General features: G+C 38.1%; 1 protein-coding gene across 1 annotated transcript; it reads right to left on the bottom strand.

Moving 5' to 3' along the window:
* Positions 1-2,847: 2,847 nt before the first annotated feature.
* Positions 2,848-22,482, bottom strand: LOC118689194 (cytochrome P450 27C1). The gene is made up of 9 exons (XM_036387326.1): positions 22,153-22,482; positions 17,328-17,518; positions 15,492-15,691; positions 13,540-13,749; positions 12,099-12,262; positions 9,400-9,566; positions 8,546-8,624; positions 7,662-7,865; positions 2,848-5,211 (listed from the first exon to the last, which is right to left on the bottom strand). The coding sequence occupies exons 1-9, from the start codon at positions 22,480-22,482 to the stop codon at positions 5,095-5,097; spliced, it is 1,662 nt and encodes a 553-aa protein (XP_036243219.1). The 3' UTR covers positions 2,848-5,094.
* Between the last annotated feature and the right edge of the window lie 3,531 nt (positions 22,483-26,013).

The following is a 26,013-nucleotide window of genomic DNA, read 5'->3' as shown; positions in this document are numbered from 1 at the left end:
GTTTGCATGTACAGGGGCAAAGAGACTTTATGAAACAAGTGTAACCAAACTCCTCTATCTTTAAGAAGCCATAAGTACATTGCTCTTAGCTATATATATATATATATATATATATATATATATCTCTTTTTTTTTTTTTTTTTTTTTTTTTTCCCCAGACACATAATCCCAGACTTTCACTAAGGAATACTATAAAGGCAGCACCACCTAGTGGTACCAAAACCACAGTGTAGTATTTTCAGTAGTTTCCTGAAAATCCTTTTGGAAACACAGGGGAAACTCAGCTGAAATTATTTTTTAAATACTCACATGACATTTTACATGTTTTGGTCTTTTGTTTTTTTCAGCAAGAACATGAATAAATATTTGCAAGCTCTTAGCATACATATATATATAAATACATATACTTGTTTTCTGTTTTAAGTACGCTTTGGAAAGGAAAAAGGGAAGTGAACAGGTGCATTAATCACAGCAGATAAAATATTTTTCTTCTTATTGTACATATATATATATTTTTCTTTTTAAATATCAGGTACCACAATAATTACTCCTCATACCTTTCTATCCAGCGTTATTATTTACTACTGCATGTGTAAGGTTTAGATGAAAATCAAACCTACACAGGAATAAGAAATACCTGGCAACTTTGGACCGCTTCCCAAATATTTTCCAGAGCACATTCCAGGGAATTGTAGTGTATCTTGCTTCAATAAATATAGTCCATGACAGAGGTGCTCACCTCTCAAAAATCAGAAGGGTCCAATGTGTCAGGGCCCAGTTTTCCTCCCCAGAGATGGTATTGGCACATGGATTTACATCTGTGCTCAGTAGCTGTACAGTGCTGGGAGTATCACTTGGTAGCAGTTTAGATCATCCTACTATCTGCTTTTCACTTAGCCCTGTAAATCCTCTATTGACACTTCTCTGACACTTCAGGAGGTGAAAAATCCTCGGATTCATCTGCATCCGTGGGAGCCTGCCAGTGCAAACTACCATTGTTCTGAGCAGTGAGAATCAGTGGTTTGTTACAGCCCTTCTGAGTCTTCCTCTGGGCATGCACTGGTAATGTTTGGCATTACCAAAGATTTAAATCTGTAATAATTCTATGAAATTATATGATAGTATGTTTTAAAGTTAGAAACATTATGTGACAACATAGCATAGGAAGGAAAAACCTCAGTGATCAAAACCAGCAGTGGCCTTGTTTTTTCAATGCAGTGCAAATAGTACACAACAGACACTCCAAACTATTCCTGCCTCATCCCTTTTCTCTCAGCCTGCCCCATCCTCCTTGCAGTTCACATCTCACCTCACCATTCCTGAGCTGGCACCCCCTGTGGTATTTGGTACAGCCACAAAGCCTCCACTCCTGTGGCTTTCCCACTCCTCCCTTCCCAGTCCCCAGCACCAGCCCAGCTCTTCTGTCCCTAGCTCCAAACTCACCCCCAGTGCCTGCTTCTGTCACAGCTGCCAGGCATCCTACTCTGCATCTTCACAGCCATGTCACAGCTGGGGTATTTCAGAAGCTCCTAAGTTTCATTCACCACTGGCATACAATGTTGCTGGTGCTGGGACTATTTCACCACTGACCTTGTATATTCCTTCCTTGCCTACAAGAGAGTATGGAAAAACAGAGAACAAACTGACTGAATGGAGTTAAATTCTTTATGGAATTCTTTATCATTTCATGGTTGGGGATAATTTCTTTTAAGTCTTCCCCATGTCTCAGAATGACTTCATTCTAAACTCTAGTTCTCCTGATAGTTTGAAACCTTCCACACTAGTTAATTTTTTCATTGTTACTGGTGATACTTGTTTTGAACAGGCATTATCCTTTGCCTTAAGAAGTAAAGAGCTTAACCTGAAGGTATTTGAAGATTTATGTCCTCTTACAATATTCACTTTTCTAGACTAATTACATAAACTTTTTGAGGATAAATTTAATCTCTTGCAGATATCCATGTTTCCACTACCTGTTATCTAATCCAACTGGAAAGAGCAAAATCAACTCAGCAGTTTTGTGTCCAACAAAACAAGTTCTCCAAACCCCATGGTTACATAGCTTCCAGATGTGCCAGGGCTTGATCTGCCAGCAAACCACAGGGAGGCAGAGCAAAAACCATTACAGTATAACCCTTTCTCCACTCACAGAAACTATTAATCTGATAATCTTAGTGTATCCTCATCTGTCCAAATCAAACTCTACCCTTCTTGAACAGTGAAGCACATTGTATTATAGCACTTAGAAGTATCTCTGACAGAAGTTGGTGAAGAATAGGTCAGATTGCATCCCATACATTGTAGGCTGTATTTCTCATTATTCTCACATACTTGCACTTTCTAGTCACCTGTGATTATCTAAGCCTTCCTCCACATATTACATTTTCAAGTGGAGAGCTCCTCAAATAAATTATTTTAATTTCCTACACACATATATTTTGCTATTAAATTAGAGACCATTTCTATTACATTCTGGATTGGTTTTGTTGTTGTTTTGGTTTGATTTTCACACTTTATGCCTTTTTTTCTTTATATCTTTAGTACTCTTCTGTGTATTAAGCAATTAATCAAAACATTAACATTAGAGTCAGTCCTTGGGTATTTCTTGGATAACTTTGCCAGTACCTTTCCTCCACAATGACAGTACTCTTAACATGTTATCTCCCCTTCTGCCAACTCATTACACACCTTAAATTCTTGTAAGAATCCCCCTCTTTTCTAGCTGAACTATTACTTTTCCATGGAGTAGTGAATCTTTCAGTTCAATGCAACAAGTTAAAGACTTGAGGCTGCTAAAGAAAAATGCCAATATAAATAGTAATTAAAATAAGAACAAAGCCTTGTAAATTCTGTATAAATATTTTATTATGTATAAAAGACAACTTACATGGATAGGTGCTCCATTAGAACAAAATACTGGCTGTTTTCATTAAAAAGTTCAAATGCTACAAAAAGCATTTCAGAATGTCTCTTCCATCTTCTGCACTGACATTTTACTTAGGGACTCATACCAAGCAGCAAATGTACTGCAACATAGCAGTGGCTGGTGTTTCTAATGATGCTATGACAAAGCAAAAGGAAGGCACCATATGGCATCCAAATTTGGATTCAAGGCAGGAGCTCCTTGTCTCCAAGTCAACAAAACCAGGCAGAGTTATGGAGTCAAATACTCAGTCCATAGACTTTTAAACAGATTTTGCAAAACATTTCCTTCGGGATGTCAGCTGGCTCTGGCAAATACAAATTTCTTCATTTGATTTAAGATGGAGACAATTGAAAATAACAATGGAAAAGGGAAAAAAAAAGGAAAGATGGAATAATTGGGAGGCTTGGAAAAATCAGAAGGCAGGCTTGTTCAAGGAAAATACTCCCTACAGAATACCTGGTTTTCTTACAGTACACATATATGCTCAACACAATAATAATATTTTAAAGTCCTTATGTAGGCATTTAATCCTCTAGTAGATCAGACCAGTTTTGTTTAGTGTTATTATTTTGTATAGGAGATCCATACAAAGGAGATTTTGGTTCTCTTTTGTCTAAACCTTGAAAAGGCATCACAAAAAGAAATCAAAATATTTTAACAGTGCAACTGTAGTAGCTAGGTGGCAATGTGAAATTTCATGTCCACCATTAAAACTACAGTGTTTTTAAATTTCTAACCTGTCTTTGATTCCAAAGGCTAGACAACCAAAGAAAAATTTTGTCATTTTAAAAAACAAGTTGCAAAACTTTTGCTAAGTTTATTTAGCTGAAATATTTATGATTGCATGTAAACTACCTCCCAAAAAACAGTCAGAGCCTGACATGTAAACAGTTAACTATATATAATTACATATGTACCATAGTAGGATATGCAGGTTTGAACATTGTCCAAGGCCTAATGTGGACACAGGGTACAAGGTTTCTCTCAAAAATGGGAATGTAAGGTTTGTGCAGTGATACTAAAGTTATCCAAAGTATCATGAAAGGGAGAGTTTTCTGTTGGCTGTCATAGGAAAAATAATCATAATAAAAAACCGAACCAAACAAAACAACCCCCAAAAGACCAAACCCTAACTTCCAGGTGTCCACTCTTTCTGTTAGGCACCAGATAGTAAACAAACTTCTCTGAATACTTCAGTAGTCACATTTCCATCCAACAGAATTCTGTATTTGCCTATGGGTTCCGCAAGTTAAAATGGGAAAATTCCAGTTCTTACTGCTGAAGAACAGTAAAATTTACTGTTTCCAGTTCTTACTGTTGAAGAACAGAATAAAGTCAAAAGTAGCATTTTAATTAAATGATAAGAATGTAACAACTACTTTCTTTTAATATTTACATTTAGGTTTGGCATATTAGCTAGAACAATGAAAGTGGCTTGTGCTTTGGTGATGAGAACAATGCCTGGCTTCAAACTCTCCAATGTGACATTTAAACTATCATTTTTAAGACTTTTATTTTTTTTAAACTATATAAAACATTTTATGGGGATTATGTTTAGATAAATTTGTATATGTTCTGTATTTCAAGTCTAAACAACTTGACGTATATTGTATTTTTTCTATCCTTACTTTTCATATTACTGGAATTTTTTTTTTTAATACATGTAGAGTAAATGTTTTTACATATTAAAAAATGATCTCAAAATTTCATTGTTACGTGGAAACTTTTAAAAAACACTGGAGGACAAGAAACAGGAAAATATAACGTTATACATGCAGCTAATTTCCACATATTACATAATAATCCCCTTGCTCTCAAATGCACTCACTGAGTAGCAGCATGACAAAACCACTGAATGATACTGACATGTCTGAATTTACTTCTGGTTGGCTTTTTTCAATGCATGTGCTGTTATTACAAGGAATTCTCCAGATAAAAGGAGATTCCCAGTGCAAGAAGGAATCTTTTTGGTATGTATTTTCATATGTGTAATTAACTGTTACAGGAGAGGTAATTGCTCTTATGTCCTGCTAGAACTAAGGCAGAACATAAAACTTCATGATATTGTCAAATAGCTACAAACCAGAGAACAAGCATGTTTTAAACTTCCACAAAATGCAAACCTGTTTCCATGAAAATAGTACAAGCACTTCCAAAACGTTTGAGTTTCACTTCCTGTCAGAAAATCTGACATTGATGGAGTTTCCAGGAGTCAGAAGTCCATGAGTTTTGGCATGAACTGGTTCCGTTTTGGGAGAAATTTTGATTTCAAAATTCTGAAGTAGCTGTGAACATAAACAGGACAAGTATTAGAAAAACTGCAAAATTACCAATGAGGAGTAGCCTTTAAACAAGAGAACATAACACTGTCACAAGCAAAATTTGTGTTGCCAGTTTGGCAGAGTTTAAGTGCTATGATTCCCATCCAGGAAAAGAAAAAGAAGGTGTTACAAGGTAAAGATTATAATCCAAAATCTTCCTCCTCTGATGGAGGGAGGACTAAGCAAGTCCTTTCGGAAGAAATCCCACAGAACCAGATTAAATAGTCTGAACTACCAGATTAAATAGTCTGAACTATCAAAGAAACTAAGGTCTCCCAAACTTTGTGAGGTTCCCCTCTATGTCTTTTTGATTTCACTTCCTTTAATATAAATCAATATGTGAAATTATTAAGAAAGCTGTTGGAATCCCAATCCCATCAGAATCATTTTTCTAAATGAAGAATACTTCAGCTCTCTACTTTTACACTTTCAAGACATCCTCAACATTGCAACATCCTCAACTTTTCCTAATAATAAATCCCAAACACTTTTTTCTGTAAATTAAGTAATTTTCTCTTATTCTTTCTCTAGTATGACTGATAACCACTGCATTATTTTCCGAAACATAACTACATTTTTCAGTGTCAGATGTTTGATGAAGCTTTTATTCAATTTTTCTTTTTAAAATCCCTCTTGTTATTATCTTTGTCTTCCAAATTTCCTTGAATTTGGCTATATTGTCCTTAAAATGCATTGCATGGGGATGGCTGTTTATTGTTGCTAAGTGAGGACTCATCAGTGTTTGGCAAGACTGAGTAATTTAGCTCCTCTTTCTGACATACAAAATGCTTGCTAATGCTGTTAATATTATCTAGAATCACATTGCCTTGTCAGAATTGAATGATTTTTTACTGTATCACTCCAGTCTGTTCCTATGGTACTAATATTACTCAGACAGTTGTTCATAAATCTGTATTTATGCATTTATTTCTTCTCAAGGGCACTAACTTGCAACTGTCATTAATGAATAATTTTGTGTTGCTTCTAGAACTTTTCTTATTTTTCTTCAAAGTTCTATATTCACATCCCCTGATTTTAAATTAATTCACAGCAGCTTGGTATCCCATGCAAACTGTAAAATTATCCTCTAATCCATCACTTACACTGTTAATGAAAATAACAGCTTAAATCAAATGCAGGACAGACTTTTACTGAATTTTAATTAAATGCTTTCCCAGTTCAACAGCAATTATTCTATAGCTAATGCCTCCAGCTATTTCCTTTTTCCAACCAGCTGTGCATGCATTTTGTGGGCACTTCCATCTGGAACAAATTTTATTAATTTAATTGAGAGCAAAAACATACTGGACGTGTGAAAATACTCCCTGAAGTCAGAGTACATGACTTACTTTATACCCCCACATGAGGTAAGTGATCAAGTCAAAGAAAGAAATTAGATTGGTCTGAAACAATTTCTCGTTGATGAGCTCCATGTGTTTCTAATTTTAACTCACTGAAGTATCATTTCTGTGTTTGTAAATAGGTTGTGTGCTGATTTGCTCTAGTTTCTTTCCAGAAAACAAAGCAGGTTCTCCATTGCTTCCTTGAGCATCCTTTTAAAAAAGATGGAAATGTGTTTGTTTTACCAAGCCCCCTGGGAGCTCTCTCACTCTCAGCTCCAAAAGACAGGCACTAATTGTTCAGAGATTGCTCTCGAAGTTTATTGAAGGAAATTCAAAGACAAATTCAATCAAGCTTTCCTTTGAATACATGAAATGGATCTAAATATTTTTATAGTTAAGTAACTATAAATAATTGTCAAATCTTTACTATTTGATTGCACAGTCTGTACTCATTATTTGAGCTGTAGGCTGTCTTGTAAATGACAAAAAATGTAGCAGCTGTTGGGAACGTTTTCTTTATGATATGAACCAATCAAAACCAATATATCTAAATATGTACTATTTATATAACTATAAATTATGTATATCTAAAATGAGAATGAGTTAAAAGAAAGAACCAGAAGAGACAGAAAAGCCCAGAACATAGAAAAATTCTACTGTTTGTCATCACACTGTGATCAGTACAAGGATATAAAATCTATTTTCCATCTTTGTAAGTTCTGAATTCTTCTAAAATAAACAGAGAAATTGAGCAGGTAACCATTGTAATATACATTAAGAAAGATTTCTGATTTGCTTACAAAATCCTTCTGTACCAAATCTATATATTTCCTTAACAAACTTACCTTTAGTTTTACATCATGTGTACTATACCATCTGCAATGTAGTTTAGGTACTATGCTGTATTTCAAGCATGATTATTTTCAATTTTTAAGTCTTTGCAGCTTGAGTACGTTAGACAACACTCCAAAACAAAGATTTTGAGCACTGTAGGATACCCAGAAATGGCATACATTAAAAAAAACAATACCAATTCACTTTCTTCTTGTAGTGCTGTCACATAGCTCTAACCTGAATCAGTGCAAGATGGATTTCCAGCTCTGCAATTCTTTTTCCTATACAACTTCTAATGCCATAACCAAAGGGGATGGAGCCAAAGTTGTCTACTCTGTCCAAGTTATCTTTCCTCAGCCAGCGCTCAGGTCGGAACTCATTTGCCACTGAGAAATTTTCTTCACTGTATGAAGTGGCATAATGACAAAGTGCCAGCTGGGTCTGAGGAAACAAATGATATTTATATTTAGCTAGCTCCAACACACATAACAAAATTTAAAAGCATTTACAATTACTGTAATTTCTGCAATAAGAGGTGATAAAAATTAAGCAACTCAGTAATTCTGAAGACAAAAGAATACCTCAAAAATCAAATCCCTCACTCAGTTGGTCAAAGGAAATAATCTTCAAATTGTTTTCAATGTTGCTGGATATATTAGAGAACATGCAGTGGGGAAGGAGATGGGAACAAGTTACAAGTATTGGGAATTGTTTCATGAAGTTGCTTTGAGAAAAAGGGAGAAACTTTCCACAAAGGGAATTAACAGACAAAGAATTGGAAAACTGCAAGAATAATGAAATCTATGCTTTTTAAATTGAATTGTATCATTACACAGATATGTTATAAATAGACTCCACTATCAAGGATATTAAAAAGAAGTCATGATGATAAATTTCATTTGCAGGTGAGGACCCAAATAAAAAATATCAAAACAACAGCAACAAGTCAATCATAAAATCTATTTGTGGCATATAAATGGGTATTACTGAAATACTTTCCTCTTAATGTTCTAGCATGGTGAGAACTTTTAAAATCAATGAAGTGTATATATGTTGGAGCAGATCATATTTCATTTGCAAAAATTAAACTGCTCTCTGCAGAGGACTTCAACAGAACCTACCCCTTTAGGTATCAAGTATCCTCCAATGATCAAGTCTTTTTGGGTCACTCTTCCATTTCCTGGCAATACTGGATATAACCTAGTGAGAAATATTTATCTGAATTTCAAAAGTAATAACTAACACAAATTTTAAAATGTTAAGATTCCAATTTGCGTTCACAAATATGCAGGATGAATGCCATAATCATTCACACCAAAAATGTTTATAGAGTACAGAACACCTTGAAGCTTCAAAGACCTCGAATCATCTGTGAGAATATGACCATCATCTAAGAAAAGTTATTTATTAGTAACTGAAGATTGAGCTATTTGGTCTATGCATTTATTTGCTTTATACATGTACAAGCATGAAGGTAGGTGGTCAAGCTGGAGACATTTTAGCACTACTGCTAAAGCTGAAAAAGCCTTATTGATGCCTTCTCTAAAATCCTCTTACTCCCCTCCCCTCATGATGAACATTTAGTATAAACATATTTTTAAAAAAGTATGTCACATGACTTTCATTTAAATCAAAAAGCTTAAAATTGTTGAAGTGGGACTGTCGAAGTACCAGTGTGGGGGAGGAGTTTGTTACATTTTATCATACAGACTAAAGGGAAAAATAAAGCTTTCTATTCCCTACCTTAACAGACATGTCCTATGTTTGTGATACCACTTCTACCATACTGAGAAACACTCAACATTATATAATCTATCTTATTCATTGCTTGAGCATCCTTGGACACAATACTGCTGAAATAAATAAAAGTAGAAGCAGCAAATTGCACTAGAAACAATAAACTACAAATGCTAAAATGGACTCAAAATTCATTAGAATAACATGGAATTAAATCTTTTAGTTGTCTGCTACTTACCTCAAGGTTTCTTTCAGGACAGCTCTAATCAAAGGCAATTTCGGGACATCACGAGCCACTGGAACTTGATCTTTTCTCAGTTTATTGACTATTTCCTCATAAACACGTTGCTGCACCTCTGGGTGCTTTGCCAACAAGTATATGGCCCAGGACAAAGTGAAAGAAGTCTAAGGAAAAACCACAATCATCAAGCCCAACAAGATTACATTAATACTAATTTCAAGCCAAGAAAAACAATCAGCTTTCAACTATGTGTTTTAAATGTTTAAAGTTATGAAACAGGCTGGCAATGAGTCACATCTGGATTCAATGGGAGGTTGCCAGACGTTGCCATCCCCTCCTTCATCCCTTTTCCATCTAAAAGTCCACCACATATCAAAACAATCCCTGCTGATATTTTCCCAGTGAAATATAAAAAGCAACAGACAAACCAAATGCAAACCCAACTATGTGAGCAATATTGAAACATAAACACTCCAAACAGCAATGGATTAAGTTAGCTCTTAGTTTTCAATATGCATTTCACCTTTCCTTCCAACAAAAACACTTCACAGGAAACAAGATAAGAAAATTCTTCTCAGAACATTTCCAACCCCTTTTAAGCATATGGGGGTCCCCCCATAGCATCCACACAACAGAATTGATATCACCACTGCCTAAGATTATACTTTATCCTTTTGGTAAGCAATGCTCCACCACTATCATTTAAAAATATTTTGTGTGAAGAAGAAACAGAACACGAGGCAGGACACGGTTCAACTTTGAGCACAAGAGGATTTAAAGAAGCCCATCATCTAATCTTTTTTCACCACAGCTGGATAAAAAATCAGTTTGTGGAAATGTCTTATTTTGGTCTTAAGTTTAAGATCAATTTAGAATGCAAATTCATCATGATGGTGACCTTTTATGTCTTGTCTTCAAACAGGGGTATAATGCTTGAAGAACAACTCTCATAAGCTTTTCTTGATTTTCTTGCAATATGGAATGGCTGTGCCTTCTACAATGCAACCCAGTTGTATTCCACTGAGAGCAGCTGAAAATTGTACAGAAATTCTCTGATTAAACAGTGTTCCTTCCCAGGTTCCCAGTTCCTTCATAACTTCTTAAAAATTAGGACTGCTCCAGGAACAGACAAAATGCTTTGTAGCCAACAACTGCCTCACAATTCTGCTGAAAGCTTTTATTATCCTCAAAATCTCTTTCAGCTTCTATGATAAAATGAGATCTGAATTGACAGCAGAAGAAAAAAAAAAGGTTCCTTCCATTTTTGTTTTGTACTTGAAAATTAGGAAATCAGAAGTATAGTCCTCTCAGAAAAAGACTGTTGCCAGCTGAGAAAGCTGAGTCAAATGGAAAGGGTAATTCTTTTTGGCATGAACATTGTCCTTTTAGTTTAATGAAAAATGTCACACACTAAAAATGGAAAATTAATGGTGTGAAAGATTAGAAAATTAATGGGATTAATAACTGTTTTACTTAAGAACCAACATCAAAAACCTCTGCAAATTATTAAACCCTTGGGACATTTAACCAATGGAGTAATATTCAGCACATGAAGAAGTTTTACATATTCTCCTTATTTTGGAATTCAAAAGTGATTGATGCTGGGGTTTTTTGGTTTTCTTTAGAAACCTTACAAAGTTTCTTAAGCCAAAACAATCTGAATTCAATTATCCAGAGAGTTTTTCTTTTCTTTAAGACCATTTTACTTTTTTACTTATTTTAAACCTTTTTACTATAAGACTATTTAAGTCCTACATAACACTTCTCTATCAAATTAATACAATTTCCTTAAAAAATTTGTTCAGTAACAATCATTTATAGTAGAAGTGTTCACCAATATTCTAAATAGCTCTGTATACATTTTACATACAATAACTCATCTTTCTCTTTCCTTATTCTTCCAATGGTCATGCTGCAGTCAGTACTGAGCTACACTGATTTCATATGCTAGGAATGAGGGGGGGAAGTACACACGACATTAATTTTTCTTCAAATGTATGGCAAATTAGAAGAATAAAGAATGAGAGACACTTGAAACACGTTCCTAGGTGTTCACATATTGGATACACCAGCCCCACTAACCCTGAGCCTCTATCACAGGTCTCTGCCTCAGCCTGACTCTATGTTGCCAGCACAAGCAGGGGCAGAGTGAACTTGTGCCTTATCCACATCATTGCTGGCCTAACATTCCCCCAGTAATGGATTCCAGCAGAAACTAGGTATCTGATCAATAGTGTGTGTCCCAGTTGATTTAATTAGCCATACATGGAAATCCTTTACCAAACTCTACATATGAATTTATTGATCAATGTTTTTCACCCTAACTTTCAGATAACCTTTCTATCGTGCTCCACCTAAAGTAGCACAAACACCAACCTGATAAGCAAACTAGTAAAAGAAAATGTATGAAATACAAGCTGAATGTAAAGACAATTGCTATTTTATCTGTTTAATAAACTGAGGAACAGACTCCCAAGTGATGGGTTCCTGTAAACCACAGCTAGATCAGAACGCTGATTTCATTCCAGTGGAGAGATTACACACTACAGGAAGTATTTTGTATCACTTTAAAGGCCTCATGGCTTAAATCTGTTAAAATTACATCCTTACCAGTAATTTAACCCCCCTGAAGAGAGCTGCCAGTGATCCTGGTGTACAAAAACAACTATGCACAAGAAAAATGGTAACAAGCTTACTGTGTCCACTCCTGCCAGAAGCATTTCAGTCATGTTGGCATAGATCTCTTCCAAAGTAAGTTCCTTACTCACTAGGAGGTGTGTAAGTAGCCCACCATTCACTACTTCTCCTTGGTCCAGCTGAGACTGAATAGCCTTCAATTTGTTGTCAACATGGATTTGACCTTTGGGATTCAAAAAAATTGTTAAGCCTCCATTTTTATTTTTGTGCTGCTTCCATTCAGCAATCATTTTTCTCACACTACACTGCACATCTAGGGGAAAAAAAATTCTTTTTTCTTAAGGAAAAATCCTAGAGTGATGGTGGAGGTCTTTAGGTACTCATGGCAAGGAAAGATTGAGCTGACAGTAACCCTGGTAGCTCACAGCATGAGAATGCTGAGCACAAAGAAAGGACACAAGAGACTTCAGTGCCCTTCCTTGAGGGAAACTCAAGGCCAAGTTTTATGCCCACCTGGCTTGTCTCCTGGTGACTCTGCAAGAAGTGGTGGACTCTGCAGAGCACGCTGCAGCTCAGCACAGAAGCTGCTGCAAGATACTAGCAGCATCCAGAAGGTCAAAGCCACAGAACTTAATTATTTTGAAGAGGAAGATGAGGGCCATCAAGTGATAACAAAAATACAAAAACTTCAATGAATGACACACTGAGCAATTTCACCCATAGCTCCATGTACATTCTAGTGATTGCAAATAGCATCTTTGGTCAAGCAAGGAATTTAAGAAGAGAAAAACTCCTCTGAAAGTTAATGGTTCACAGAATGAGCTCACAGAATGAGCTTACAAAAAATGAAAATGCATGCAGCTTTCTAATACTTGACAGAGAAAAAGTTTTTTTAATACTCAAGAACATTAAAAAAAATAAAATTGCAAAGACAACTCCTTCTTCCTACTCATGTGAAAACTGATTCATAAAGTAGCCTGGAATGTTTTATTTACCAAAAAGCCCATATTGTAGTACATCAGTGTACTTCAATGTCAACTTATACACTTGTATATATATAAATAAACTTTACAAAGTGTTTAATGAATTGCTAGTGTCTAGTTTATTAACTTTCTAGTCAGTTTTAGTGGTGATTATGTTAGGGTGCCTAATTAAAATTTTGCTGAAGTCAACAAAACTACCCTCATTAAAACTGAAGGGGCTTAAGATAAAACCTTGGCAAAGCTCTTGGACCTGGAATGACAAGCGGGTGCTGAAACAGATGAAGATAAATAAAGAAAGAGCAGTATAAAATAGGGGAGTTTTGAAATGTACTGATAAATTTTGTTTTCAGTAGAATATTTTTTAAAACAGTTCCCCTGGCCAGTCTGCATTTAATATGAAACTTACTTCTGCCACAATGTCTTCTTATAATTTTAGAAGAGAAATGCAGCTTGTCCCGTTCAAACACACACAGAACCTGCAGAAATACAGCTGAACTTTTCTACTACTAAATCTTACTAAATTTGAAGAGTCCATCCCAGGATCTGCAGAACTCTCTCCAGGGCTTTGGAATAAGTGGACGAAGCCATTTAGGAATAGCACCTGCATACATAGTGGTCTTAAACATGCTAAACATCAATTCCAGAGCCTCAATATATTCAACAGTCTGCTGTGGGATGTTGTTTTCCAGGCAGCCCAACCGGCATTCATACAGAATAGTGGCCACACCTGCACATAAAAAAATGAAAGAATTGTCTATACACATACATGATTATATATTAATAATTTAAGGAATTAATTAGCATTAAATGGAACTACTTTACAAGAAATTTATTACTACTTCAGTTGGGGAACAGATAAAACAGAAATCCAGAGCACAGTAAAAGAGCCCAGCTAAACACTGCAGCAAGAGAGTAGTTCCTATGTCAATAATGCTCAGCATGAGAAGGCAGCCAGGAATTCCATCAGAAGCAGAGCAGCCTCCAGCCTGTTTGCTGTGTTTTGCACTGCACTGTGAATCCCAAGCCTGCCCTGCTGGCCTCTGAACACTCAGGGACACACGAGTCCAAAGACATTTCTGATAACTGCTGAGAACGGAGGAGTTTCTACTACTGGCTGTGTCTGTCATCAGCTGGTAGCAAATGAATGCTGAGTTTGTGTAAATGGATAAAAATCTTGCACTCCAGATAGTGCTTTTACTGCACACACCATTCTCCACCCGACCCTAAAAAACAGCAGTGTGACACTGTTGCAAGTGACAATGTTGACTGTCTCTTGTTCTGACTTGCTGTAATTTTCACGGATCTTTTTCTGCAGTTCTGCAGGCACCTCCACTAGACATTATCTTTACTGACAAAATTAATTTTGAAATTTGGTTATTTTTAACTCACTCTACCTTTCCTAATTTTCCTCCCTGGGAAGATATCTTTCTGCATCTTTTCTTTCTTTTTTGCCTCTTCCAGAAACTGCTAGTTCTTATACATCCTCTCACTGCTTACATGGTCCCTTCAAAGAAATCTTATGTATTGGTTCTCTGAACAGTTACAGGGTAAGTTAAATAAACAGCAAGTCATATAGAAAATAAATGTGTGCCAGGCACAAGTTACATGTGAAAAACTAAAAGAATGTGAAGAATTTAAACCAACCCATCAGTTACAGTGAATCTGTAAGCTCACAGTTTGAAATTCCATAAACTGGTAGTTAAATGCCATTTTTAGACACTATTAATGTGAAACAGACCAAGCAGGCAGCCAGTAATTTGACACAAAGTGAGCAATCTGGATATTCTTCAAAACCCAAATTACTCAGTTGCCTGTCAGCAAAGAGTACCAATGTTTTTAAAAGACATTACATATAACAAGATGCGGTTGTATGCAGTCAGTTAAAGAAATATATAAAATATGTGTCACCATGAGATTTCTATAAGAACACAGGAAATGCCATACAGGCTCAGGCCAGGGTTTCATTCAGCATTCCCTCATTAATGGTAGCCAGTGGCAGATGATCTTAAGGTAAGCATAACAATCCCATAGTTGGCATCTGTAGGCAGGGAAAAGCAGTATTTTTTCCCACATTAAGCTGTGAACTGAATTTAGATACATCACATGGGGATTCCTCACTGGAATTTGGCTGGTATATTGTGAAATTAACATGCCTTAGAAGTCACCTGTTAGAAAGTCAGCACCCTTATTCTTGAGAAACTAATACAGAAATACAGAGTACTGAGACTGTTCAAGACCTTGATTGAACATTTTACCTATACACCAGCACTTCCATGGGAATTGCTCCTTAATACAAGGACTCTACAAAGGAATCCTACTGATATCCAATGCACTAACTAGGAAGACACACAAATGCAGAATATCAAACTTCCTTTTTCAGATTAATCAGCACAGTCATTTGACAGAAATTCCTAACCACAACCACACTGCTTTACATCCATTTTCTTTACAGATCCACCCTGGGCTTACCTTCCATTGAATACTTGAAGAAAAGGTTGTTAACATTGGTCACTGTTTCCCCATCCTCCTCTTGGCTTCTGAGGGTGTGGATTCTTTTAATTAAGTCTGTGATAACTTCATTGACTCCTTCAGAGTAAACAGCCACATCTTTGGGTTTCAGAATTTTTTGCCTCAGTACACTTCTCATTTTTAGCCACTGCTCCCCCTCCCTAGAAGAGATTATTAATAATGTCAATACATGATTTTCCTTAACAATCATCAGCTGGGTAAGAGCTCTGCAACCAAACTGTTTGTAATTTTTCATGTCAAATGAGAGCAAACGGTAAAATGAAAATTATGATAATGTATATTTTGTATTGTGCTCCCACAATTTTATTCTGCTTCTACAATTATATTCTGTATTATTGCATGTCCTCATTAAATTTCAGTGATGCAACCTGTATCTTAAGGTGTAAGTCAATCTCTGGGTTGAGTGACAGAACTTGCCCACTCAGTGATCCGAATTTGATGAGTGTCCCTATGTTAGTCTGTTAGTAGTAGCTAATGCAAGAAATTTGTAAGATATTCTATTAAAATTACCTCGAATGGGTGGTCTGCAAAACTGCTTTTACAGAGAACCAGTACTTAATTACCAAATAAAGGTCTCACATTCACATCTGACAAATCAACAACTTGAGCTGGTACCATAAATTCCGTTACTGATACATCACTTTCAGCTGTCCCAGTTCTAAACCCACAAAGTAATAAGAGAGCAGAGCTACCAGTAGAGAAACAACTTACAGCTACACATTCTGCTTTAGCTGAGCTATGTATGGAAACCTTGATGCTGAAGACTAAAAATCTGAATTGTAGTATCTACATGCTCTGTATGAGCAGAGTATTTGGGAACAGTGGCTCCAAGCATACTTTTCAATTCCTTATGAAAATGGGCAATTATCTTTTATGTGTTTATTTAAAATTGTTATATTTCCCATTACTTTTTTTACCAGGAGCAATGCCATTGCAAGGCACAGAAACTTATCATCCAGCAGAAGAATTTGATCTCTTTAACAGATATCTCCTGAGTCTCCTGATTTAAGATCTCTTTTCACTAAGTATCAAGGAACTGTTAGTTTGAGTCTCAACTGCAGCTTAAGATTTGAGTCTGCAGTGCAATACATAACACTTTTGCTACCATGAAAAACAGACTGTCCATGACTCAGGAAATTAATTTCCCTCTAAATAAACATCCTATGTCAGTGGGGACTCTGAGTAGTTCCCAGTGGCAATTAACCACACCCACATGCGCTGCCAGGTTATGCAAGCTGCACAGACAGATAGCTCTTCTGGATCCAGCCAGATTCAAAAATATCTGTCTGGGGATGCACTACAGTGTGAATTGACCATTCTTTAAATTTGTCTACTGAGGGGGCACTTCAAAGAACAATAAAGCTAAAACCAATCTGCGCCAACAATTCCACACAGCACACTGCCTGCTAGATAGAACAGTCTAGAACTGATGCAATGAACCCACATTCATGCAGTGCAGTGTCAAAGCTAGTAAGCTCTATTCTGTAAAACTGCTTGCAGGTAAGTGACTCAGCTCAAACTCCAGTTGATACACACTCCCAAAGAATGTCTTTGTGCAAAGTAGCTCACTGCACACTCAACTACACATCATTGCCATGCCTTTGAAACTTCACAGCAGGACAAATTCACAGCATTCACCACAAATACTTCTCCCCACTAGACACACAAATTTCCCCACAGAGAAGAGCCTGATTTCCCAGATGACCTGTACAGTCCTTCAGAAATCACTAAACTTGCACAAGAAAACAGGGAAAGTGAAGGGCTGACAGCACTTACGCAGAAATGAGCCCCGTGGCTCTCCCCCGTAAATCTCTGTACTCCTGCCAGGATTCCATGTTGGCTCTTTGTGGTGCTCTGCCTTCTGCTCGGAGCACTTGAGCAACCATGTCTCGATCTGCAATGGATACAACAAACTGGGGACCAAAGTGAGACTTGAAGATCTTTCCATATTCCTGAGTGTGTTTTTGCTACAGCATCACCAACAAAGAGAAACAGAAGTCAAGTATTACTAAGGAAAACTATGACAAAAGGAAACTAACAATTTGTTATACACAAACTCTCTCACATCTAGAATTTGATCCCCAGCCTTCTAGTCAAGGAACAGTTTGAAATGTCAGGAGAAGCATGTAAGCATTACTGTGAAATATTCACAAGGAAAACAGAGAGGTCACACAGTTCAGGACCCTGACTGGAAAGACCCAAAGCTCTAAGGCACAGAGTATGAGTGAAACCAAACACTGAGAAGATGAAAGCACTTCAAAACACATCCCTTCAGATCAAACAGGTCAGAAAGCATGTCTGCAAAAATGAAAAACATGAAAGCATATAGGGTTAAATTACCACTACAATACAAAGATATCTTTTGTGAATAACTACTTACTCTTCCACTTAATTGCTTATAAAGAAGCTATGCATAAGTTTCTCACACCTAACCAAGAATAATGACAGCACAACAGCCTAGTGAAAAACTGCATTTTGGAACAGATTGGTCAGCAGTAAATTTGAGAGAGACATATGCTAATTCTGCAAAAGAAAGGAAAAGGTGGGATCTTATTCTTCAAATGGGGTTTATTAAGTGGTTGATCCACAAATCATGTGATTCAGGCTTGAGGCAAATAAGAGGATTGGAAATTAATAAAGAGGATTGGAAACATTAAGCTGTGTATATATATATAAAAGCAAACATACGCAACCAACCCAAACAGTTTTCCAGTAAGATTGCACTATCCCTCTCCCATGAAATCTTACTGATTATTTCAAATAAATTTCATTCTGACATGGTCATGAAGTGAAATTCTCAACTCTTACAAATTCACTTGGAGTCAAGGTACATTCTCATTTCAGAGGGGGGAAAAACTCCCCCAAAACTGCAAAGCAGTTATTGAAAAGATATTCTTAAGACTGTGAAAATCAATTTTAAAGCCTTTATTTCTGGTTAAAGTATTAAGACAAGTTAAACTGACCAAAGTTTAAGTTTGACACATTATCTATATTCTAATCCAAAGACATCTGCACGCAGTTATGCTGATTATAAACCGAAGATGGTTGACACCAACTGCACTTGTGAAAATCTAGTATTGACCCAAGATTAATTTATGTGAAATATATTTTATTTAATCTTAGTTACAGAGATGAACTGTTTAATTGCCAACAATAAGTTAAAGACACATGAATCACTCTTCAGAATATGATACCAAGTACACTTAAAACAATGTAATTCTTTTTGTCTAGTTTCCAAATAAAACATGAATTGTGCAATTGTGGTCTCTGCCAGTCACCTCTTAACTACTTTTGGAACACAATGGACAACTTCAGTCAAAGGTCTAAATATTCTTACCATTTTCAAAAATCAGCATCTAGATTCATATGAGACACATGTATTGGTCATCCTGATGAGGGAAATGCTACAGCAGGAACTCAGTTGTCATTTCTGTGTGGTCTGCTCCTAACCAACACCACAGACAGACCAAGTATGAACAACCTCTCCCAAAATCAAAAGCATCTCTTGCCTTAGAAATACTTTAGGGATACTAAACTTGGAGAAAATAACTTTGAGAGTATGTGTCTTGAAAGAAAAGCATGAGTTGTGAAAGGAGTGTGGCAAGGAAAAATCAGTGGAGTGAGAGGAATACAGGCCACCGGTCACAGAAAAACAGGTTCAAAAAATTTTGGTACTTAGGGAGCAGTTTATTTTTTCAGTGATGGTGAGGTTTACATGGGACAACAAACTTCAACAGAAAATAAATCAAGTGACAAGCCATGCAATCAAATAAATTAAATACTAGTTTTAAACCAGAAATGGACAGGAACAAAGTATTTGGAAAGAACAAAGTATTTGGACATGCTTTCTTTCAATAGACTGAACACCATTCTATCAACTTCATGTATTAAAAAATGCCCAGGATTTCCATTTCAATATTTTCTATCACAACATGGGTTTTTTTTTTCCTTTGTTCCAAACCTTGAAACTGTTCCTCTCTGGTGCCTCACATACCACTCTCACACCAGTCATTCTTTCACACACCATAAATTCAAACTGCCAGCATCCAAATCCCTCCCTCCTCACCTTTCTTTTCTTTATCCTTGCATAGCACTGATGAGACAAAAGAGATCCAACCCCATCAAATTAAAAATACTTTCCCTTTGTCATAATTGCTGTAGGCATTACTACTTTGGCCAGATCTAGCTGGAATCATGTTACTGAGAACAGAACCTCCTTTGTGAAAAGGCTCTCGGCTTCCCCACCCCTTCTGCATATAGCACACAAATATTTGTGTGCACCAAAGGACATCGCTTAAGTAGCTGTGCTGGTTACCAAAGGGTTTGGGATTAATTCATTCCTGATGTTCACTGTATTGTTAAATTTAACAGACTGTTAAATTTAATGCCTACTTGCATTCTACGTGTAGGCAAACAGGGCATCCTGTGATTCTTGAGACTCTAGGCAGAATAAAAAACTAATATATTGCAACTTCTCCTTATCCTTCCTCACGCTTTTCTTTCTAGGAATAGAATTCACTAAAGAAAAAAATACCCATATCAGCTAGTGGTAGTGAAAAGGATAAACTATTTAGGATGTCTTATAGTCTTTTTAATATTTTGAATGATTTTCACTGTTTTGACAGTGAAAGAACTTGAAACCAATGGTAGGTTTTTAGTGTTATGAAACTATGATGAGTACCTCTCAAATTCTGTACACCACCACAGAGTTAGAGGAAAAAAAGAAACAGAATGAAACAAAGAGCTTTAGCTGTCTTCAACTTCCACGTGCATGTCTTAGTTAGCAAGCAATCAAGCTGAGCAATTCATCATTAGCAATCTAGTTTGGGTGCCATGGAAGACAGCATACATCCTATCATTTCTTCTTAAAAATCTAAATTGTCAATATAAGAAAGCTGGACAAAACTAAGCAACTTATGTGATGCTTTATTTTTCTGTCTCCTGCCTCTTCCTGGTGTTTTTAGGCCCTTTGTAAATCTTAACTTTCAAGTTTTGATTCTCATACAATTTAAAGTTCGGTTTTCTTTACTTTCCCTTTTCTATTTTTATTTTCCTTTCTCTCTCTTCTTTTTTCTTGAAATTTCAGTAATTTTCAGACAGCAAACCTCTTGGGGTTTGTGAATTTCTGACTGTGAATTTCTTAGCGATTTGGGAAAGGTCACTAAGAAAAGCAAAATAATAAATGCCCAGTTTGAAGTATTCCCAACAAGATATGTACTGCCGGTGGAAAGCTCATGGATCCACAGCTGCAGAAGAGTGAAACACGCAGCTTTACTCCCTTATACACAAAACGCTTCCTTTAGAATCGCTTGGACTACACGGGGAAAGGGCCCCAGGAGATGCACTGTGACTTTTCAGGAATGAAACCCACATGTTTGGCCAAGCAACCAAAAGAATTCATCTCTGGATAGCGACAGCCTTACGGTAAGAGTGCTGCCCATGCCAGCATCCCACACTGGCGCTGCACAGAGATCCTCGTTCCCTAGCTCCCTCAGGGATAACGCGCCTCGCCCACCCTCACCAGGTGCGCCCGGAGGAGAGAACCCGCCACGGCTCCACAGCAGCGGAGGTGCCCAGACCGGAGGACGCTGCTCAAGCCCCACCTGGCCTCTGGTTCGCTTGGCCGCCTCCCCCCGCTGCAGCACCGCCACACGCCAGGTGACAGGAGCCGCTCTCGGCCCGCCCTCCGTCCTTCCCTCCCTCCTTCCCTCCCCTCCCCTCCCCTCACGCCGCCATCCGGCCGCGCTTCCCGCCACCGCTCCCCTCCCCCGCGCCAATGTGGCGGCCGGGCAGGGGGCGGCAGGGCCGGCGGCGCCAGCCTGCCACCATTCGCGACCACTCCGGGCCTGTCCCTCGCCCCCCCGGCGAGTTCGAACCGCCCGCCTCCCGCCACAGGGCCGGCCAGCACTGACGGCAGCGGGGCCAGGCGCATCTACCCCTCCCTCAGGCACTGCGATAGGCAGAGTGTATTTATGTAAGGGGAGGCCGGGGCAGGAGAGACAAAATGGTCTCGAGCACGGCGGGGCCGGGCTGAGGGAAGGGCAGCGGCCGCGGCGGGGTTGGGGCGGCCCCGGGTGCCGGCGGAGCCTCACCGCACGGGTGGGTGCTGCAGTCCAAGAGTCCGGGGAAGCCCACGTTTCCCAGCCCTGCCCGCCTAAAATAAGCCCTCTGCAAGCTTGTGAAACAGCCCAGTTAAAAAAAAAAAAAAAAAAAAAAAAAAAAAAAAAAGAAGAAGTGGGTTTTGTTGGTTTTTGGTTTGGTTTTGTTTTTTTTTTTTTTTTTTTTTCCTTCTTTGAGCTCGAGGCACCTCCCCAGCGGTTGAAAACGCGCACAAAGATGCGCGGGGAGCGCTCGCGGGCGCCGGGGCACCGGGATCGTGGGATCCCCCGCGAAACAAAATTGCCGGAGCCTCCGGGGCTGCGGGAACTGGAGCGGGGGATCCCCTAAACCCAGCTCTCCCCTGCGGGAAGGCAGGGCGGCGGCGATGCCCGGCTGCGGTGCTGCTCGCCCGGCGATTCACCGGCGCTTTACCAGGGGAGGAAAGGAAAGGTTTAAGTAACCCTGGCGTGATTAACGCGTTAAGTACCCGAGGGAGCTGTACCTGGATTTCATGAATGCGGCCGAAGCCGTCCTTCCAGAAGAACTCGTAGAGGTTGTAGAGGGTGTTGGGTCCGGGCATTTCGTGCAGGCTCTTCACCCTGCCCAGGCGGCGCCGGGGGGGCTCCAGCAGCTCCGCTCCGCGCCCCTCGCCTTTGTTCGCCGCCGCTGCCCGCCGGCCGCTCCGCACCTCCAGCGGCTGGCTGCTGCTGCACGGCCGCGGCTGCCCGGGAAACCTGCTGCTGCTGGCAAAAAGTGCCTGGTAAAAGTAAGTCCTCTCACGTTCAAGTGTCTGCTTGCATTTCATCGTCAAAACTCTGGTGAAGAAAGACATGACTTTCAGTTTCAGAAGGGTCCACTTTGCTCCTGCAGCTGCTTTTTATTTGGTTGCTCTTTCTTCGGTGCTTGCTTTAACTTGTACAAGCAGCACTTCTCCAAACTCTTACTGCATGAGCATCAGTTTACACAGACCATTATTTAACGCTCCCTCCCCTAGGGCTGGAAAAGGGGGGTGGGTCTGGGATGAGACTTGAATAGAACGAACCTATTATTTTGTATAATTCAAATCAGATAAATTTACCCATTATACATGCAGCCAAAGTCCAGCTTTTGCCTCTTTCACCCATTAGTTTGGTGAAAAGCTCACCCCATCTTTCTCCTACTTTTTAAAAAAAACAGGATTAGGCCTATTTTTAAATTTTTTTTTTGGTGGCATTAATTCATTCTCCTGTGTTAGAAAATAGGGTATTTTCTGCAAGATGTTCTCTTAGAACCGTTCATTATCCTGTAACATATTTGAAAAACATTTGTGCATCCACATACAAGTAGCACTGGTCTTACGCAATAACCTTACACAAAAGATTCCTGTAAATGACAATGTTAGAGGTGTTATTTGTATTGCAGAATGATTTATCTTTTGGACAGGATCTTATCACTGCATAAGTAGCTTGTGTCAACTTTTGTAGAAATCCGCACAGTTTAAAAAGTATTTGTGTTATTTTCTTATGTATTTCTGTATTATTCCAAAGATGTTAGTGATTATCTGTAAAATGTTGATTAGTTTCTGAAATGATGTGGAAGAGACTATCTTGGTTTTTAAGTGAGTCAGACACTCAGATAAAATTTGAGGACAGAGGAAAGTCTCAAGGAAGATCCACATTTCTAGAACAGAATTATGAATAACCTGCTGGAAAAGTAAATCTAGTAAGCACCAAAATTATTCACTTATGTTTTCCTTATTTATCTTCACTTAGATTTTTGAGGCTGTATTCTGATTTAGCTCTGTGTACATGATTACTGTGGGCACTGATAACTCCACTGAAACAAGTAACTCTGAAGTTAGGCGCATCAGTCTTTATGGATACAGCAGTAAATTTTACAGGAATAAAATCTGTTAAAGTACATGCTGGTTTAAGCTAAAATCATATCTTTGAAATGGACTGCATCATACTTGAAAGGGTCCAGAGAAGAGCAACAGGAAAAAGAAATTAGAAGGTTTTTAAAAACTAAATAAGAAAGGTTGAGAGACTTATTTCATCTGGGAAAGATGACTACCACAACCATGACAACAGCCTACAGATGTGGACATCTTTTGTTAAAAAAGGTGCATGTCAGAGAGAGAAGAATGAAGATGATGGGCTTAGTTTGCAGCTACAGATTTCTTGATTACTTTTCCAGGTAGCCTTGGTACCTCACATTTCAGGCAGCCAGGACGTTGCATACTTACTATCACTGAGCTTTGCAAGAACAGGTTTGAGAACATCATCAGGGAACCTCTGAAATTCTCCTACATTTCTACGAAGTGTAGCTACGTTACTTCTTTGATATATATCTGAAGATGCTCGGAGAGAGACAGTTACACAGATTTTTAAAATTATATTAACATTGTAATTTCTAGATTGCTGGAGAGAATATGTGCACCCTTCCTAGAAACTCCTGCTCAGTATCAGTATGGTTGATTTTTTTTCTATTTTGAAGTAATACCTGGTTAAGGTAAAGCATCTGCTGCTATTAATATGCTAGTGAGATAAACTTAGATACATTATGCTGTAAAGGTTACAGTTTAGCAACTGGTAGTAGTCTCTGAGTGTACCTTTTTCCAGTTTCCATATATGGAATTCTCCATTATTTTCCCCTGTTACCCTTTTCCCATGAAAATCACTGTAGGACATATTGTTTCTAGCCACTTGAAAAAGCTTCAGAAGCTTTATCCTTTAAGTACTTCACCAGAACAGTACCTGCTTTCCTTCTGAGGAATTTCTGGAGGTGGCAGTAGTCCCAGCATAGGAACTAAGGGTTGTATAACCCCACCTGCACTCAGTTTCTTCTCAGTTTACTTATTGTTAGATTTTAGTTTGTTTGCAATAAAATGGTCTGAAACACAGACCCCATTAAAAAAACCAACATGTAAACACTCAGAGAATTTGCAATTTCAGTGAAACAGTGAGCTCACCTGGTGCAGCCCATAAAACAGCTGCAAACCTTCAGATCTCATTACTGGCAAACCTCAGCAAATTTTTAGTATTTTAAAGAAAGAGTGGAATGTGCCTTTTGAGAAGAGTCCCAACCCAGGAGTGCCTGTGAGACACTTCTATTACTGCTTATCATCTTGTAATTTTATTACAAGGAGACATCAGTGTTTTGTAAGCAAAGCCAAAACCACACCATCCTGAAGAATTTCCAGAGTATATTATAGGTAATGGCAGAATGTAAGAAACAAATTAATAAGAAAGCCCTAATGATAACAATTGCCAAATTTCTTTGATATAACAGAAGGATTTAAAGGGGTGTGTAAAGGTACCACACCTGCAAATCTATATAGAGTACCTTTCTTGCACAAATGGAGATGAATAGATTGACATGCACAGAAATTATTTTTTGTAGTGCAGATGGTACCCAGAGGTAGGTCTGATGACCGGTGGGCCAAAAGTATTTATAAGTAATAGATATTTCTAGGCAGTTTGCCAGAGGGAGTAGAAATTCAGAGCCACTAACAGATGCAGCTCTGGTACACTATTAAAACCTTGCTCTACAATAATCATCAGTAATACCATAGCAACCCATCAGTGCAGCTACAAGTTTCTTTTTCTATGTAAACCGTACAAAAAGAACACTCCAGACAACAAAAGCCAAATTGTAAGGTGGTTCAATAGCTGAACACAGGAAGGGAATGTTTATGAATGTGAGTGAATACATGTGGGCTACCACAACATGGAATGTGTAATTAAACCATTCACTTCTCTTTGCTGTGCCAGATCGTAATTGTGTGGTTCTGTTTGACTTTCAAATTAAGAGCTTTAGTGTACATATGTGCCACTAATGTTCCTGCTTTACTGACACACTTCACATCCTTACTACTGCAGAATCCGAGTTGAAGATCAAACTTGCAAAACTGCAGAACATTGAGTAGTCAACATTATGAGTAAACGCCAAAATTTACGCGACAAGAGACAGATGAAACTGAAATAAGTTTCCTAGAATAGACTTGAAAAAGAGAAAGGAAGAGTAAAGGAAAGGAGCCAATAAACATTTGAAAGAGCAGCAGAGGATGAAATGTTTAGAGGGCAGCCTAAAATGGTGGAGGGGTTGGCATTGTCTGGTCCCATTTTCCTCCCAAATATGAACACAGACTTATTTCAGGTAACAGAAGTCCAGCAGTAGAGCCACAGAATTCCCAGGAATAAGGGTGATATAGCAGCCATTATACAAAACCTCCTTCCAATTCCACATAATGCCACCAAACCATAAAGAAGGGAGGAGTTATGCCATCAGCACAAACCAACCAAAACACATTTATGTGACTTAAATATTTTCTCCTACTTGTACAACCTATCAGTATATATATTTATCAGATATCTTAACACTG

This window comes from Molothrus ater, chromosome 7 (assembly GCF_012460135.2).
Source record: "Molothrus ater isolate BHLD 08-10-18 breed brown headed cowbird chromosome 7, BPBGC_Mater_1.1, whole genome shotgun sequence".
Classification (NCBI taxonomy): Eukaryota; Metazoa; Chordata; class Aves; order Passeriformes; family Icteridae; genus Molothrus; species Molothrus ater.
The sequence above is the reverse complement of the archived record's forward strand: the minus strand, read 5'-3'. Positions and strand labels throughout refer to the sequence as shown.